Source organism: Cervus elaphus, chromosome 30 (assembly GCF_910594005.1).
Source record: "Cervus elaphus chromosome 30, mCerEla1.1, whole genome shotgun sequence".
In the NCBI taxonomy this organism is placed as follows: Eukaryota; Metazoa; Chordata; class Mammalia; order Artiodactyla; family Cervidae; genus Cervus; species Cervus elaphus.
In genome coordinates, this window is record NC_057844.1 from 32849347 (window position 1) to 32861352 (window position 12006).

Consider the following 12006-nt stretch of genomic DNA (forward strand, 5'->3'; position numbering starts at 1 on the left):
TCAGTAGTCCATAAGCTGAAATGAATGAAGGCCGCAGTAGTGGAAAGGGTCAAGCAAACAAGAGAAATCAAGAATAACTGGTGAAAACAAGGGCCCTCTAAGTGTCAATTCACTCCTTGAAGCCTTATTTTGCTTTGATTTAAATAGGATTTCTGATTGGACTCCTTCTCCTAGGTTGTAACTTCCTTAAGGGTGCTTAACCTCTTTTCAGGGTAAAGTAGGAGAGCTGACAGTAACCATCTCCTAACTTACTGAATCTGACTTTGGCTGGAAGTGGTACAAGACGAGGTCAGAAAGGCAGGTAGAGGCCAGATGATACAGGGCTTTGAATTTGAGAATAAAGGTCAGAAAGATAGCAAGGTCCAGCAGAGATGGCAGAAGGAAACCGGGTAAGTGGTCCAGAAGCTAATGAAAGTCAAATTTAGTAATGCAACATTTTCTCCCACCAGATTAGCAATTATAATGCAATTATAAAGCAAATTATAATGCTTCCCTGGTGGCTATTTCCACAGGATAATAAAACAACCTAAAGTAGATGTCTACTTAAAAAAAAAAAAAAGGCAGTGCTTTTCTCATTCAGTAGCATTTATTGAGGACTTGGAGTTCCCTGGTGGCTCAGATGGTAAAGCGTCTGTCTACAATGCGGGAGACCTGGGTTCGATCCCTGGGTCGGGAAGATTCCCTGGAGAAGGAAATGGCAACCCATTCCAGTAGTCTTGCCTAGAAAATCCCATGGACAGAGGAGCCTGGTGCAGGTTACTGTCCATGGGGCTGCAGAGTCAGACATGACTGAGTGGCTTCACTTATGTGCCAGAGGCTTCCCTCATAGCTCAATTGGTAAAGAATCCACCTGCAATGCAGGAGATCCCAGTTCCTGGGTTGGAAAGATCAGCTGCACAAGGGATAGGCTACCCACTCCAGTATTCTTGGTCTTCCCTGGTGGCTCAGCTGTCTTGACTCTTTGCGACCCGATGGACTATACAGTCCACCGAATTTTCCAGGCCAGAATACTGAAGTGGGTAGCTTTTCCCTTCTCCACGGGACCTTCCCAACCCAGGGATCAAGCACCTGTCTTAGGAAGTTTTTTTGGGGGGAGGGGGGGCCGGGGGGAGCAGAATTCATTCCATCAACTTAAACCAGATGTCATCTCTGATCCCAAGCACTTTCACACCCTTCCTTAACATGTTATCAGGGATGATTCAACTATGATTCAAGGTAAATGAAGGACATGCATAAATTCCATCAAATGAAGAAAGCCAAGTATGGGTGTTTTGGGCCAAGGCTCTAACAGTGGGGAGAAAACATCCTTTAAACAAGCTTGGAATTGTTTACCACAGAATACTGAAGGCAGGGGAGTGGGATGGGATCAAGCCCCTACTAGATGTTTACCACATCCAATTAAAAATACCCAGCAAGTAACAGAACCTCAAATGTGCTCCAAATACATGAAGCAGCTTTAAAATACTATTATTACTATGAAGCAATAAATCCTTGCCCAACACTCTCCCCTCATAACCTTGGCAACTTACTTGACTTGTGCCTCTGCTTCCTTTCATGCAGATGGGCAAAACTGAACTTATTCCAAGTTTTTTGAGTACATTTTGTTAAGTGCTTAGGCCACATTAGTGTAAATAAAACAGGTCTTCTGGTTTTTAACACTCCACTGAGCACTGCTGCATGAATGGTTTAAAAAGCTCAGGCCTCAAAGTTAAGTTCCTGATCCTCAAAACACATCTATTTATGATGCAATTAGGAGTAATCAACTTTTCCTGAACTTAACTATAATGCAACAGATAATCTTTCATTCATTATATTACCCCCCCAAGGATTTAATAGGCTATTTTCCAAGAAGTAAAAATACTTTATAAATAATATCTGTCAATTTATTAAAAAATGGAGCATACTGAACAACAAACTATCTTACATCTTTAAAGAAGAAAAAACACTAAATTTGAAAAGACATCACCCACTGAATTTGGACACAACACCTCTACTCAATTAAGAGAAACATTTGTACAGTCCAGGTCTTTATTTTTACACCCTTCAGGCCATGAATTCATAGGGAATGGGTTCCAACAGTTCAGGTTCCTTTCCATTGGTCCTCACAAAGTGTGCTTCTCTGGGTGGAGCAGGCTAAAAAAACACAAGGGAATAATTATATAAAGTACTGTAACTCAATTTCAAACTGCCCCCAGAACCAATAACACACTCAACACCAAGAAACCCTGCCAAGCACTCACCTGGCGCTTCAGCTGAACCCAAGTCCCTTTCTCTTTGGCTTCCTTCTTTTTCTGATCATTTTCCTTCACACGTTTTAGGAAGCTATCTCGGCTCTTAGAGTGCTTAATATGCTCGATACGCACATTAATTCTCTTGGCAAGAATCTTGCCCCTGGAGGAAAAAGAGCCTTGTAAGTGCTTCATCAAAAACACAGCCTAAATTCAGAGAATCCTTTCACTGGTTTCACTTTAAACCATGAACCTCTACCCACAGACAGGATAAACCAACAAGATGACAGCAAATTTATAATCATTTATTAAATCTTGCTGACTTGGGTGTTGAGGCAAACATTCCCACTCATCAGCTCTCTTCTGTGAGATGACAGACTCTGAAATACCAAATAATTTAAGCAAAACCAGACCACGAATAAAATCTACAACTTATTAAACTTCTTACTTTCTGAAAACTATAACTACTTAGTTAACATACTCCACAAGACTTTAACATTGTAAGATGCAAACTAAGTTTATTACAATGTTTCCTCTGACAGGTTACAAGACAAACACCCAGTTTGCCTGAGTTTTAAAAGGTTATTTCCTTTGCCCCACTTGAATGACCAATAAAGACATAAGTCCAATTGGCAAAGTGAAAGGGGCTGTGAGGCAATACACAAAGAATTAGACCTTACTTACTTAACTTGTTTGTTTACAATGATGCCAACAGCATGCTGGGTAACATTGTAGACTCTCCCAGTTTTGCCATGGTAACATTTGTGGGGCATTCCTTTTTGAACAGTACCCATTCCCTGTTTAGAAAGGAAATCAATGTTATGCCAGCCACTTCCTCCCTCCTTTTAAACCCAAAGTAAGATATTTTAATTTTGTTTTCCTTAAAAGGCAACTCAAGAGCTCTCAGAGCCGGTGAAATGTCATTTTCACATTGCTTTAAGCAATCAAAAAGACAATCATCATTAAGCTCTGGAGTGCCAGGACACATACACTCAAGTTCTTATGATTCCCCCCCACTAACTTTTCCACCAGCTGTTAAAAGCAAGTAATGAGAAAATTCTTAAGACTCAAAAATAGCATTTTAAAAGCTTGTTTTTCAAAGTAAAATTACAATAGCCATTCCATACTCTAAGGAGCTCCTTCTCAGTAAATGCATTTCCCCTCAAGTAGGAAGATAAAAAGATACAATACACACTGTTCAAATTTCAATATTAAACACAACTTTTCTAACTTATAATGTTACTCTGTGGTTAACTCTCCAGTTTTATAATTTACCTTGATATCTACAATATCACCCTTCTTGTAGATTCGCATGTATGTGGCCAAAGGAACAACTCCTGAAAAAAAAAAACCAAAATAGTCAATATCAAGAGTAAAAGAAATACTTATTAGCCTTCAACACACTGGTTTTTGGCTATTAGAAGTACTTTATCTTGATAGCCAACAATTTAGAAATTATATATAAAATGCATGCTTTGTATTTATTAAAAGGCAGATGCTGATTAATTAATATCATTTATTAAGAACACATTATATGAACTGCAACACACAGGTAATAAAACAGAAGGTGGGTGGCTCTACTCACCATGTTTTCTAAAAGGCCTAGAGAACATGTAGCGGGTGCCCCTCCTCTTTCCCTTTGTGTTGGTCATTTTGGCGAATTACTGAAACCAGAAAGCATGGAACAGTCAAATACAGTGTCAACACTGACATCTCCTTTAACCAAAAAACATGTAATTACAAATGCACTCATATCAGTAGCAACATCAGAATTAGGCAACAATCTACAAGGCTGGCTCACCAATCAATAGCTCTTATAAAAGGGTAAAAAGCAGCAATTTTACCAAGATTCTTGCAAAAATTGCCTAAAAAGCCTAAGAAGCAGAACTGGATTTCAGAATCCGAACCAGTACTTTCCCTACGAGAATATAAAAACACAACAGGACTCTGGCATACTATTTCTGAGACTGCCAAGAGCACTGGAATTACTTTAAGGCAAGGCACAAAACTCAGTCTTTTATTTTTGTGTATTGGATAGAACCCCCTTTCAACCTACAGGTTTCTCTTATACAGCATCCATTAACTATCAAAATTCTCTTAACTTGCTTCACATATCTAATTACTCAGTTGTTTAACAGGAAGTGTAAGGTTTATCTACATGCTGTTAAACTTTTCACTTTGTTTCCCAAAAGGTCAAAATAATTATTTTAATTGCTTCAGATAACTACCATTGCTGGCAAGTACTCCTACCACAAGGAGAACACAAGTTAGAACACAGTGTTCTAACCTAAACCAATCTCTCAATGCTACCGTATCTTCAAGAAAAGTGACTCCCAAAGAATCTTTTTCATATGACTTGCCTGGCAAGGAAACAGAATGTTTTAGCTAACCCATCGAAGTTAAACCACTGGGGACATTCTTACTTCACATACTAATTACTCTGTAATGATCTATATGGGAAAAGAATATTTAAAAAAAGAAAAACATATGTATAACTGATTCACTCTGCTGTACACTACAAACATTGTAAATTGACTGACTATACGCCTATAAAAACTTTTTAAAAAAGATTCATAACAAAAAAGAAAGCCAAGAAGAATCTATCAAGCCTAAATGCTGCTTCAATTCTCAACCCTAGTTTGCACCAAGTTCATATAAACTCGCCTTACGTTCATAAACAAGGAGACATGCTCTGTGAGTATCAGTAATGGAAGTCATCTCTTCACTATTGAGCCACTAGTTAGAAATCCATTCACGACCCAAGACACATGACTTGCCTTTCCCAAAATCAAAATGAGATCCACTACAGAGCGCACCTCGCAGTTTGGGCAACTCTGGCAGCTGGCTGGTACAAACTAGCCTGCCAGGCTCCTCTGTCCTGGGATTTCCCAGGCAAGAATACTGGAGTGGGTTGCCATTTCCCTCTCCAGGAGATCTTCCGGACCCAGGGATTGAACCCGGGTCTCCCGCATTGTAGGCAGACGCTTTACCGTCTGAGCCACCAGGGAAGTCCACAACTGGACAAAAAGACGCAAAAACTAAGGCTAAGTGGTTTCTCACCTAAATATCCCCCCCCCCCCCGCCCCAAGCTTCTTAAATCAGACACAACTATTCAGGAATCCCTTCGCTCTACACTTGCTGCCATGCATTAATAATACACCCGTAGCCAACAAAAGCATTTTCCTTTTGTCCAACTGGGGCCCCGGGACCACATTTAAACGACCCGAAATCACTCCCTATGTATGAACGACTAACGGCCTGGGTTTCTTAGTCCAGGTGGACTCTGGGCACCTCCGCGGTTCTCCGACAAGGACCCCAGGCTTCCACACACACAGGACTCGCCAACCCGTTCCTACTACCCTGAAGCCCCTAGCCCGCAGCACATATACTTCAGCTTCTGCAACGAGGATAAGGATGCCACCCTGAAGGCATTCGAAAAGTAAGGGTCACGCGGCCCCAGAGCCGGCCCGAGGAATCCCAGGACACAGGGGCTGAAGCCGTGCAAGCGCAGGAGGGACCAGTTCCCTTGCCCCGACAGACCCGAGTCATGTCACCCAGGGGCCGCGGCCCCGCTTCTCCCGGGCCCATCCCCTCCACAGGTCGCGGCCTCGGCCCAGCCCCGCGCTCGCGGTCGCGGGTCTGGATGGACACGGCCCCACCACTCGGGGCAGCGGCCCCCGGAGAAACTAGATAACCTCTCTAAGGCTTCATGCGCTGCCTCAGCCACCACAGGGTTGAAACTCACGCCTGAGGGGCCGGGGAAGAGACGGGAGGCAGCGGGAGCCACACGCGGGCCTTTACCTGGAAGATGGCGGTTCCGGCCGAAAAGAAAGAGGCGGGGCCGCGCATGCGCCTTTCAAGGGCCTGTGGGCTGCCCACGGCGCAGCCTGAAGAAACGCCGACCACAGCCATTCTTTCCTGGGGGGGAGGGCATCGTCCCTGAGGACGAGGGGAGCCTGTGAGGATACTGTCGTTTCTTGCGAAAAAGAGGGCGAGGTAATCGACCGACACAGGCTGACATTTGGCTCTCGCCAGACAGCCCGGAAAGGGGCCTTCAAAGGCGTCCAACGGGCGCTGACGTCCCGAGCGTGCTGACGTTAGCGCCTGCGTCAGACGCCACGCCGGGTGCGGGCGTGTGCGTGCGTCCTCGGGCCGCACCTGGGCCCGCGTGGTTTGAGGTTTGTGCTCGCTGCTGCAGTCTATGGGGATGGCTACGTGGGCAGAAAAGCCAGGCTATAGTGAAGAAAGCGTATTGTCCGGTTTGTACATGTTTCAAACCTTTTTTTCCTCTTAATGCGTAAAAGCATACTACACACCTTTTGGTAGGTTCGTGCGTGTTACAACCACTTTGGAAAGTCACAGGGCAAAATCTAGTGAAACGGAAGATGTACGAATAATCAGATTCCGGGGATTTCCCTGACGGTCCAGCGGCTGGGACCCCGCTTTCCCAATACAGGGGTCCCTGGTCCCATCCCTGGTGGAGGAGCTAGATTCCCATCTGCCGCAACTAAGAGTTCTTGTGTTGCAACCAAAGATTCCGCAGCTTTCAATAAGGATCCTGCTTGCTGCAGCTAAGGCCCTAAGATTGGGGGGGGGGGGGGGGGGGGGGAGCCAAATAAAGAACTCTTAAAAATACCAGGTTCTGGTATTTTTAGTTGTTGGTCGTTACAATCACTCTCTTCCAGCTCCTACAGGTCATCTTTCCTTTCTTATGATTCTGCTTGCTAAGGCTCCTTGGATAAACGCAGCCTCTGCCTTCTCCCTGACCGCATCTCCACAGCTGAGCGTCATCGTCAGCTACACACAAGTCAACTGCAGTCACTATAATAAGTCATTTCTGGGCTGTAGTTTGCGCACATGGCCTTTGTTTTCTTCAATAGATAGCAATGTTAAGCCATGTGGCTCAGATGGTAAGGAATCTGCCTGGAATCCGCCTGCAATGCGGGAGGCCTGGGTTCGATCCCTGGATCCGGAAGATGCCCAGGAGGAGGGCATGGCAACCCACTCCAGTATCCTTGCCTAGGGAATCCCATGGCGGTCTAGAGTCCATAGGGTCACAACTGAGAGTCGGACACTACTGAGCGACTAGCTCGCACGCACACACACACGATTTTAGTTAACTTAAATCCTGGGAATTCCCTGGTGGTCCAGTGGTTAGGACTCTCTGAGTCCACTGCAGGGGGCATGGATTTGAACCTTGGTCTGGGAACTAAGATCCTGCACTTCAGTTCAGTCGTGTTCGGCCTTTTGATACCCAATGAACTGCAGCACGCCAGGCTTCCCTGTCCATCACCAAGTCCCAGAGCTTGCTCAAACTCATGTCCGTCAAGTTGGTGATGCCATCCAACCATCTCATCCTCTGTCGTCCACTTCTCTTCCCACCTTCAATCTTTGCCAGCATTACGGTCTTTTCCAGTGAGTCAGTTCTTCCTATCAGGTGGCCAGAGTGTTGGAGCTTAAGCTTCAGCATCAGTCCTTCCAATGAATATTCAGGGTTGATTTCCTTAAGGATTGGCTGGCTTGAACTCACAGTCTGAGGGACTCTCGAGTTTTCTCCAACACCACAGTTCAAAAGTTCTGACAAAATATGGAGACTTTTGACAAAACGTGGTCCACTGGAGAAGGGAATGACAAACCATTTTAGTATTCTTGCCTTGAGAACCCCATGAACAGTATGAAAAAATCCTGCAAGCTGCGAAGTAAAAAAAAAAAAAAATCCTTACTTGTCATAGTAAAATTTGTTTTATGTCAAATAATTTGTTTTATGTCAAATTTCTGTTTTTTTAGCAGATCCTGTTATTTATGTCACTCATCAGTGGATCTGGACTAAGGGTAACAAATGGTATTACTCTTATCCCAAGAAAAACATAGTATGGAAATAATAGTATAACAAAATGAATTCCAAAATTAAATGTGTTCTTGCTGTGGCCTACCGTTTTAGACTTTGTACATATGTATTTGTGCATATGTACGTGTATATTATATATCTTAGTACATACGTGTGTACATATGGGTGTGTGTATTATATATATATATGTCTATATACATGTATTTGGGTAGGGAGGGAGAAATTGAGGTAGAATTTTTAAATATATATACCCTGAAATGCACAGATCCTAAGTGATCATTTGGATGATTTTTGACTAATATATACAATCTACTATATACAATTAGTATATATACAATATACTAATATATACTATCTATATATACAATTAGTATATATACTAATATATACAATCTTATAACCAACATCTGCAAGCAAGATTAGAACATTGCCCTTCTGTCAATAATTCCCTGTGCTTCTTCCCAGGTAATCCCCCTCCCCTAATCCAATATTCCGATTTTTATAACCATAGATTCGTTTTACCTATTCTTAAATTTCACATAAATGGAAATATATGTACAGTATGTACTCTTTGTTGTCTGGCTTTTTTTTTTTTTTTTTTCAACTTAGTGTTTCTGAGTTTCAGTTATGTTGTTGCTAGTCTCAGCAGTTGAATTTATTTTTTATTGCTAAGTAGTAGTCCACTGTATGAATATACCAGTTTGTTTATACATTCTTCTTTTAATGGAAATTTGGTTGCTTTTTTTTCCCCCCTTAATTTTATGCTGTATGAATAAGTGTTAGTCACTCAGTTGTATCCGACCCTTTGTGACCCCATGGACTGTAGCCCGCCAGGCTCCTCTGTCCATGGAATTTTCTAGGCGAGAATACTTGCCCTTCCCTTCTCTGGGGGATCTCCCTGACCCAGGGATTGAACCCAGGTCTGATGCTGGGAATGATTGAAGGTGGGAAGAGAAGGGGACGACAGAGGATGAGATAGTTGGATGGCATCAGTGAACGTGAGTCTGAGTAAACTCTGTGAGTTGGTGATGGACAGGGAGGCCTGGTGTGCTGCAGTCCTTGAGGTTGCAAGAGTAGGACACAGCTGAGTGACTGAACTGAAATATTCTTGAGGATATGTTTTCATTTCTCGAGTAAATACTGAGAGCATTGCTTGATCATAAGGTATGTCTAACTTCAGAGAAAATTGCCACATGGTTTTCCAAAGTGAACCCTTATTTTACTTATTTAGCATTTTCCTCTGAAGAGAGACTACTGCGTTTATTTTTAATACAGTCTTTTAAAGTAGGTTTGTGTCATTAGCTCCATTGTACAGATCTGAAAACCAAAGTGGTTTCCTAAATGTCTGATGGTCAGTTTATCCCATTTGAGATCATTAACTGTAAAAAGAATAAGAAAAGGCTTGAAACTTAAAAAAGAAATGTGAAGTAAATTAAATGTAGAAAGTAGGAAAACTCAAAATTCATACAATATTAATAAGCATCTAGATTAAAACAGGTACCGTTCTGAGGGATGGGACCATAAAAATGAATAAAACATGATCCTTGCTCTCAAGGACTCCAAAGAGCTTGGTGGAAGAGGAAGGCCACAGACTGTTCTAGGTGGACTAGCAGAGGACACAGAGTGTGAGCCACACAGAAGTTCTGTGGCTGATCCACTGCGCCAAGGTGAGTGGAAGGGGTGGGATAGAAGAGTCCCTGGGTGACAAAGGAAGCTTCGCAGAGAAGGCTGAACTTGATGAAGGAGGCAATGTTTGATCAGAGAACAAGTAGCAAGGGTATTTTTAGGCAGAAAGTATCATTGCTTGTGTAAAGGCATACAGATGGATAATAACTTTAAAAACTCAGAGAAATGAAAGTCACCCAATAGCTTTAGAAAATAAGGTCAACAGACGAACAGGAGTGTGACATTAAAATGAAGCCAATTTTGGACTTCCCTGGTGGTGCAATGGACAGGAGTCTGCCTCTCAACGCAGGGGACATGGGTTCGATCCCTGGGCCCGGAAGATCCCACATGCTGTGGAGCAACTAAGCGCCTGTGCCGCAACTGCTGAGCTCGCGCTCTGGAGCCCATGCTCTGCAACAAGAGAAACCGCTGCAGTGAGAAGCCCGTGCACCACAGCGAAGTGCAGCCCCTGCTGGTTGGAACTAGAGAAAACCCACATGCAGCAACGAAGACCCAGCACAGCAAAAATAAATTAAAAAAAAATAATTTTTAAAAATAATAAAATGAAGCCAATTTTATGATTTTGCAGTGGGCTTGAGTAAAATACTAAGCAAAATCCATAAGGTTGCTCATTAAAGTAAGTTCATGGGACTTCCCTAGTGGTCCAGTGGTTAAAAAACTCCACACTCCAAATGCACGGAGCATGGGTTTGATCCCTGACCAATCTAGACAGCATATTAAAAAGCAGAGACATTGCCGACAAAGGTCCATCTAGTCAAAGCTATGGTTTTTCCAGTAGTCATGTATGGATGTGAGAGTTGGACTATAAAGAAAGCTGAGCACCGAAGAATTGATGCTTTTGAACTGTGGTGCTGGAGAAGATTCTTGAGAGTCCCTTGGACTGTGAGGAGATCAAACCAGTCCATCCTAAAGGAAATCAGTCCTGAATATTCATTGGCAGGACTGATGCTGAAGCTGAAACTCTAATACTTGGCCACCTGATGTGAAGAACTGACTCCTTGGAAAAGACCCTGATGCTGGGAAAGACTGAAGGCAGGAGAAGGGGATGACAGAGGATGAGATGGTTGGATGGCATCACCGACTTGACGGACATGAGTTTGAGCAAGATCTGGGAGTTGGTGATGGACAGGGAAGCCTGGCATGCTGCAGTCCATGGGGTTGCCAAGAGTCGGATATGACTGAGTGACTGAACTGAACTGGGGAACTAAGATCCCTCATGGTGCGTGGCTCACAAATAATAATGTAGCTCACATCTCTATTTCCTTCCTGTGGGAAGATACTAACAAAGTGTATGTTTTTTTTTATTTTGGTTTTCAGAAAACACTGGCAGTTTAACTCCAGCAAGGCAAATTTTCTAAGCTAGGAGAAAGCATGGATGTGTCCTCTTATGTGTGAGACTCTAGTTGAAGACTCTGCTTGAGTATCAGTAACCCCCACCGGATTTGCCTTTGTCTTGGTGGATTGGCAAGAGGACAATTTCAAGAACTGATGAGTTTCTAGTGTAAAAAGCATATAATGAGAATTCTTGTCTCTGGGAGAATGTCACTGTAATGATAGCCAAAGTAATGAGGCAGAAATACCATGAATAATTGAAAAACACATGGTGAAGAATAATTATGCAAAATAATCTTTTTTCCATTAAAATTTTCATTTGAGATCTTGTGAAGAAGAAAAAAAAAATGAACAAGATAAACTCCTTTAAAAAAAAAAAATCAACTACGACAGGACTTCCGTGGTAGTCCAGTGATTGGGAGTCTGCCTGCCAGTGCAGGGGACATAGGTTCGATCCCTGGTCTGGGAAGATCCCACATGCTGCAGGGCAGCTGAGCCTGTGTGCCACAACTACTGAGTCGACATGCTGCAACTACTGAAGCCTGCCTGCCTAGAGCCTGTGCTCTGCAACAAGAGAAGCCCCCGTCCGCCACAACCACAGAAGGCCCACACAGTAGCGAAGACTCAGTGAAGCCAAAAATAACAATTAATTAACTTTTAAAAATCAAGTAAGAAAGATTGTACCCTTTCAGAATTTGATTCTCCTTGAAAACAGACATAAGCAAGCTTGTGACCATGGGATTAGGCATTCAAACTGAATCTCAACTCCCTAACTCAGATCTGCTTTATCTGCATCCAGATTTTTCTGTTCCCCAATCCCGCTTCTTCCTCCAGCTTCTAAAATATCTTCAACTGCCCTAGACGTTAAGGCCAGAGCACCACGAGGAAGAACTGAATCAAATATCAGGAGCT

General features: G+C 43.0%; 1 protein-coding gene, 1 long non-coding RNA gene and 2 other non-coding genes across 6 annotated transcripts; 1 reads left to right on the forward strand and 3 right to left on the reverse strand.

Annotated features, from left to right (window-relative positions):
* Nucleotides 1-2014: 2014 nt before the first annotated feature.
* Nucleotides 2015-6319, reverse strand: RPL21 (ribosomal protein L21). 3 transcript variants are annotated; one of them, XM_043892288.1, is made up of 6 exons: nucleotides 6030-6319; nucleotides 3814-3892; nucleotides 3504-3565; nucleotides 2913-3025; nucleotides 2241-2391; nucleotides 2015-2133 (listed from the first exon to the last, which is right to left on the reverse strand). In XM_043892288.1, the coding sequence occupies exons 2-6, from the start codon at nucleotides 3878-3880 to the stop codon at nucleotides 2044-2046; spliced, it is 483 nt and encodes a 160-aa protein (XP_043748223.1). In that variant the 5' UTR covers nucleotides 3881-3892; nucleotides 6030-6319; the 3' UTR covers nucleotides 2015-2043. The 3 variants fall into 3 exon arrangements, with proteins under 3 accessions (XP_043748223.1, XP_043748222.1, XP_043748224.1); XM_043892287.1 differs by having other exon boundaries at nucleotides 5974-6052; XM_043892289.1 differs by lacking the exon at nucleotides 6030-6319 and adding an exon at nucleotides 5769-5787.
* LOC122687148 lies at nucleotides 2753-2879 on the reverse strand. The gene has a single exon (XR_006339048.1). It is a non-coding gene; the product is annotated as a small nucleolar RNA SNORA27 (small nucleolar RNA).
* LOC122687140 lies at nucleotides 3127-3197 on the reverse strand. Its single transcript, XR_006339040.1, has one exon. It is a non-coding gene; the product is annotated as a small nucleolar RNA SNORD102 (small nucleolar RNA).
* A 44-nt stretch (nucleotides 6320-6363) lies between the features above and the next one.
* LOC122687036 lies at nucleotides 6364-11502 on the forward strand. Its single transcript, XR_006338998.1, has 4 exons — nucleotides 6364-6487; nucleotides 6923-7035; nucleotides 9632-9743; nucleotides 11080-11502. It is a non-coding gene; the product is annotated as an uncharacterized LOC122687036 (long non-coding RNA).
* Nucleotides 11503-12006: the final 504 nt, after the last annotated feature.

What these genes read in the sequence shown, in the direction of transcription:
- RPL21 (XM_043892288.1), bottom strand. Translation starts at nt 3,880, where the DNA reads ATGACCAACACAAAGGGAAAGAGGAGGGGCACCCGCTACATGTTCTCT. An exon ending in TAGGCCTTTTAGAAAACATG is followed by an intron (nt 3,566 to 3,813) that starts GTGAGTAGAGCC and finishes TTTTTTTTTCAG; the next exon opens with GAGTTGTTCCTTTGGCCACA. An exon ending in ATTGTAAACAAACAAGTTAA is followed by an intron (nt 2,392 to 2,912) that starts GTAAGTAAGGTC and finishes TTTTTCCTCCAG; the next exon opens with GGGCAAGATTCTTGCCAAGA.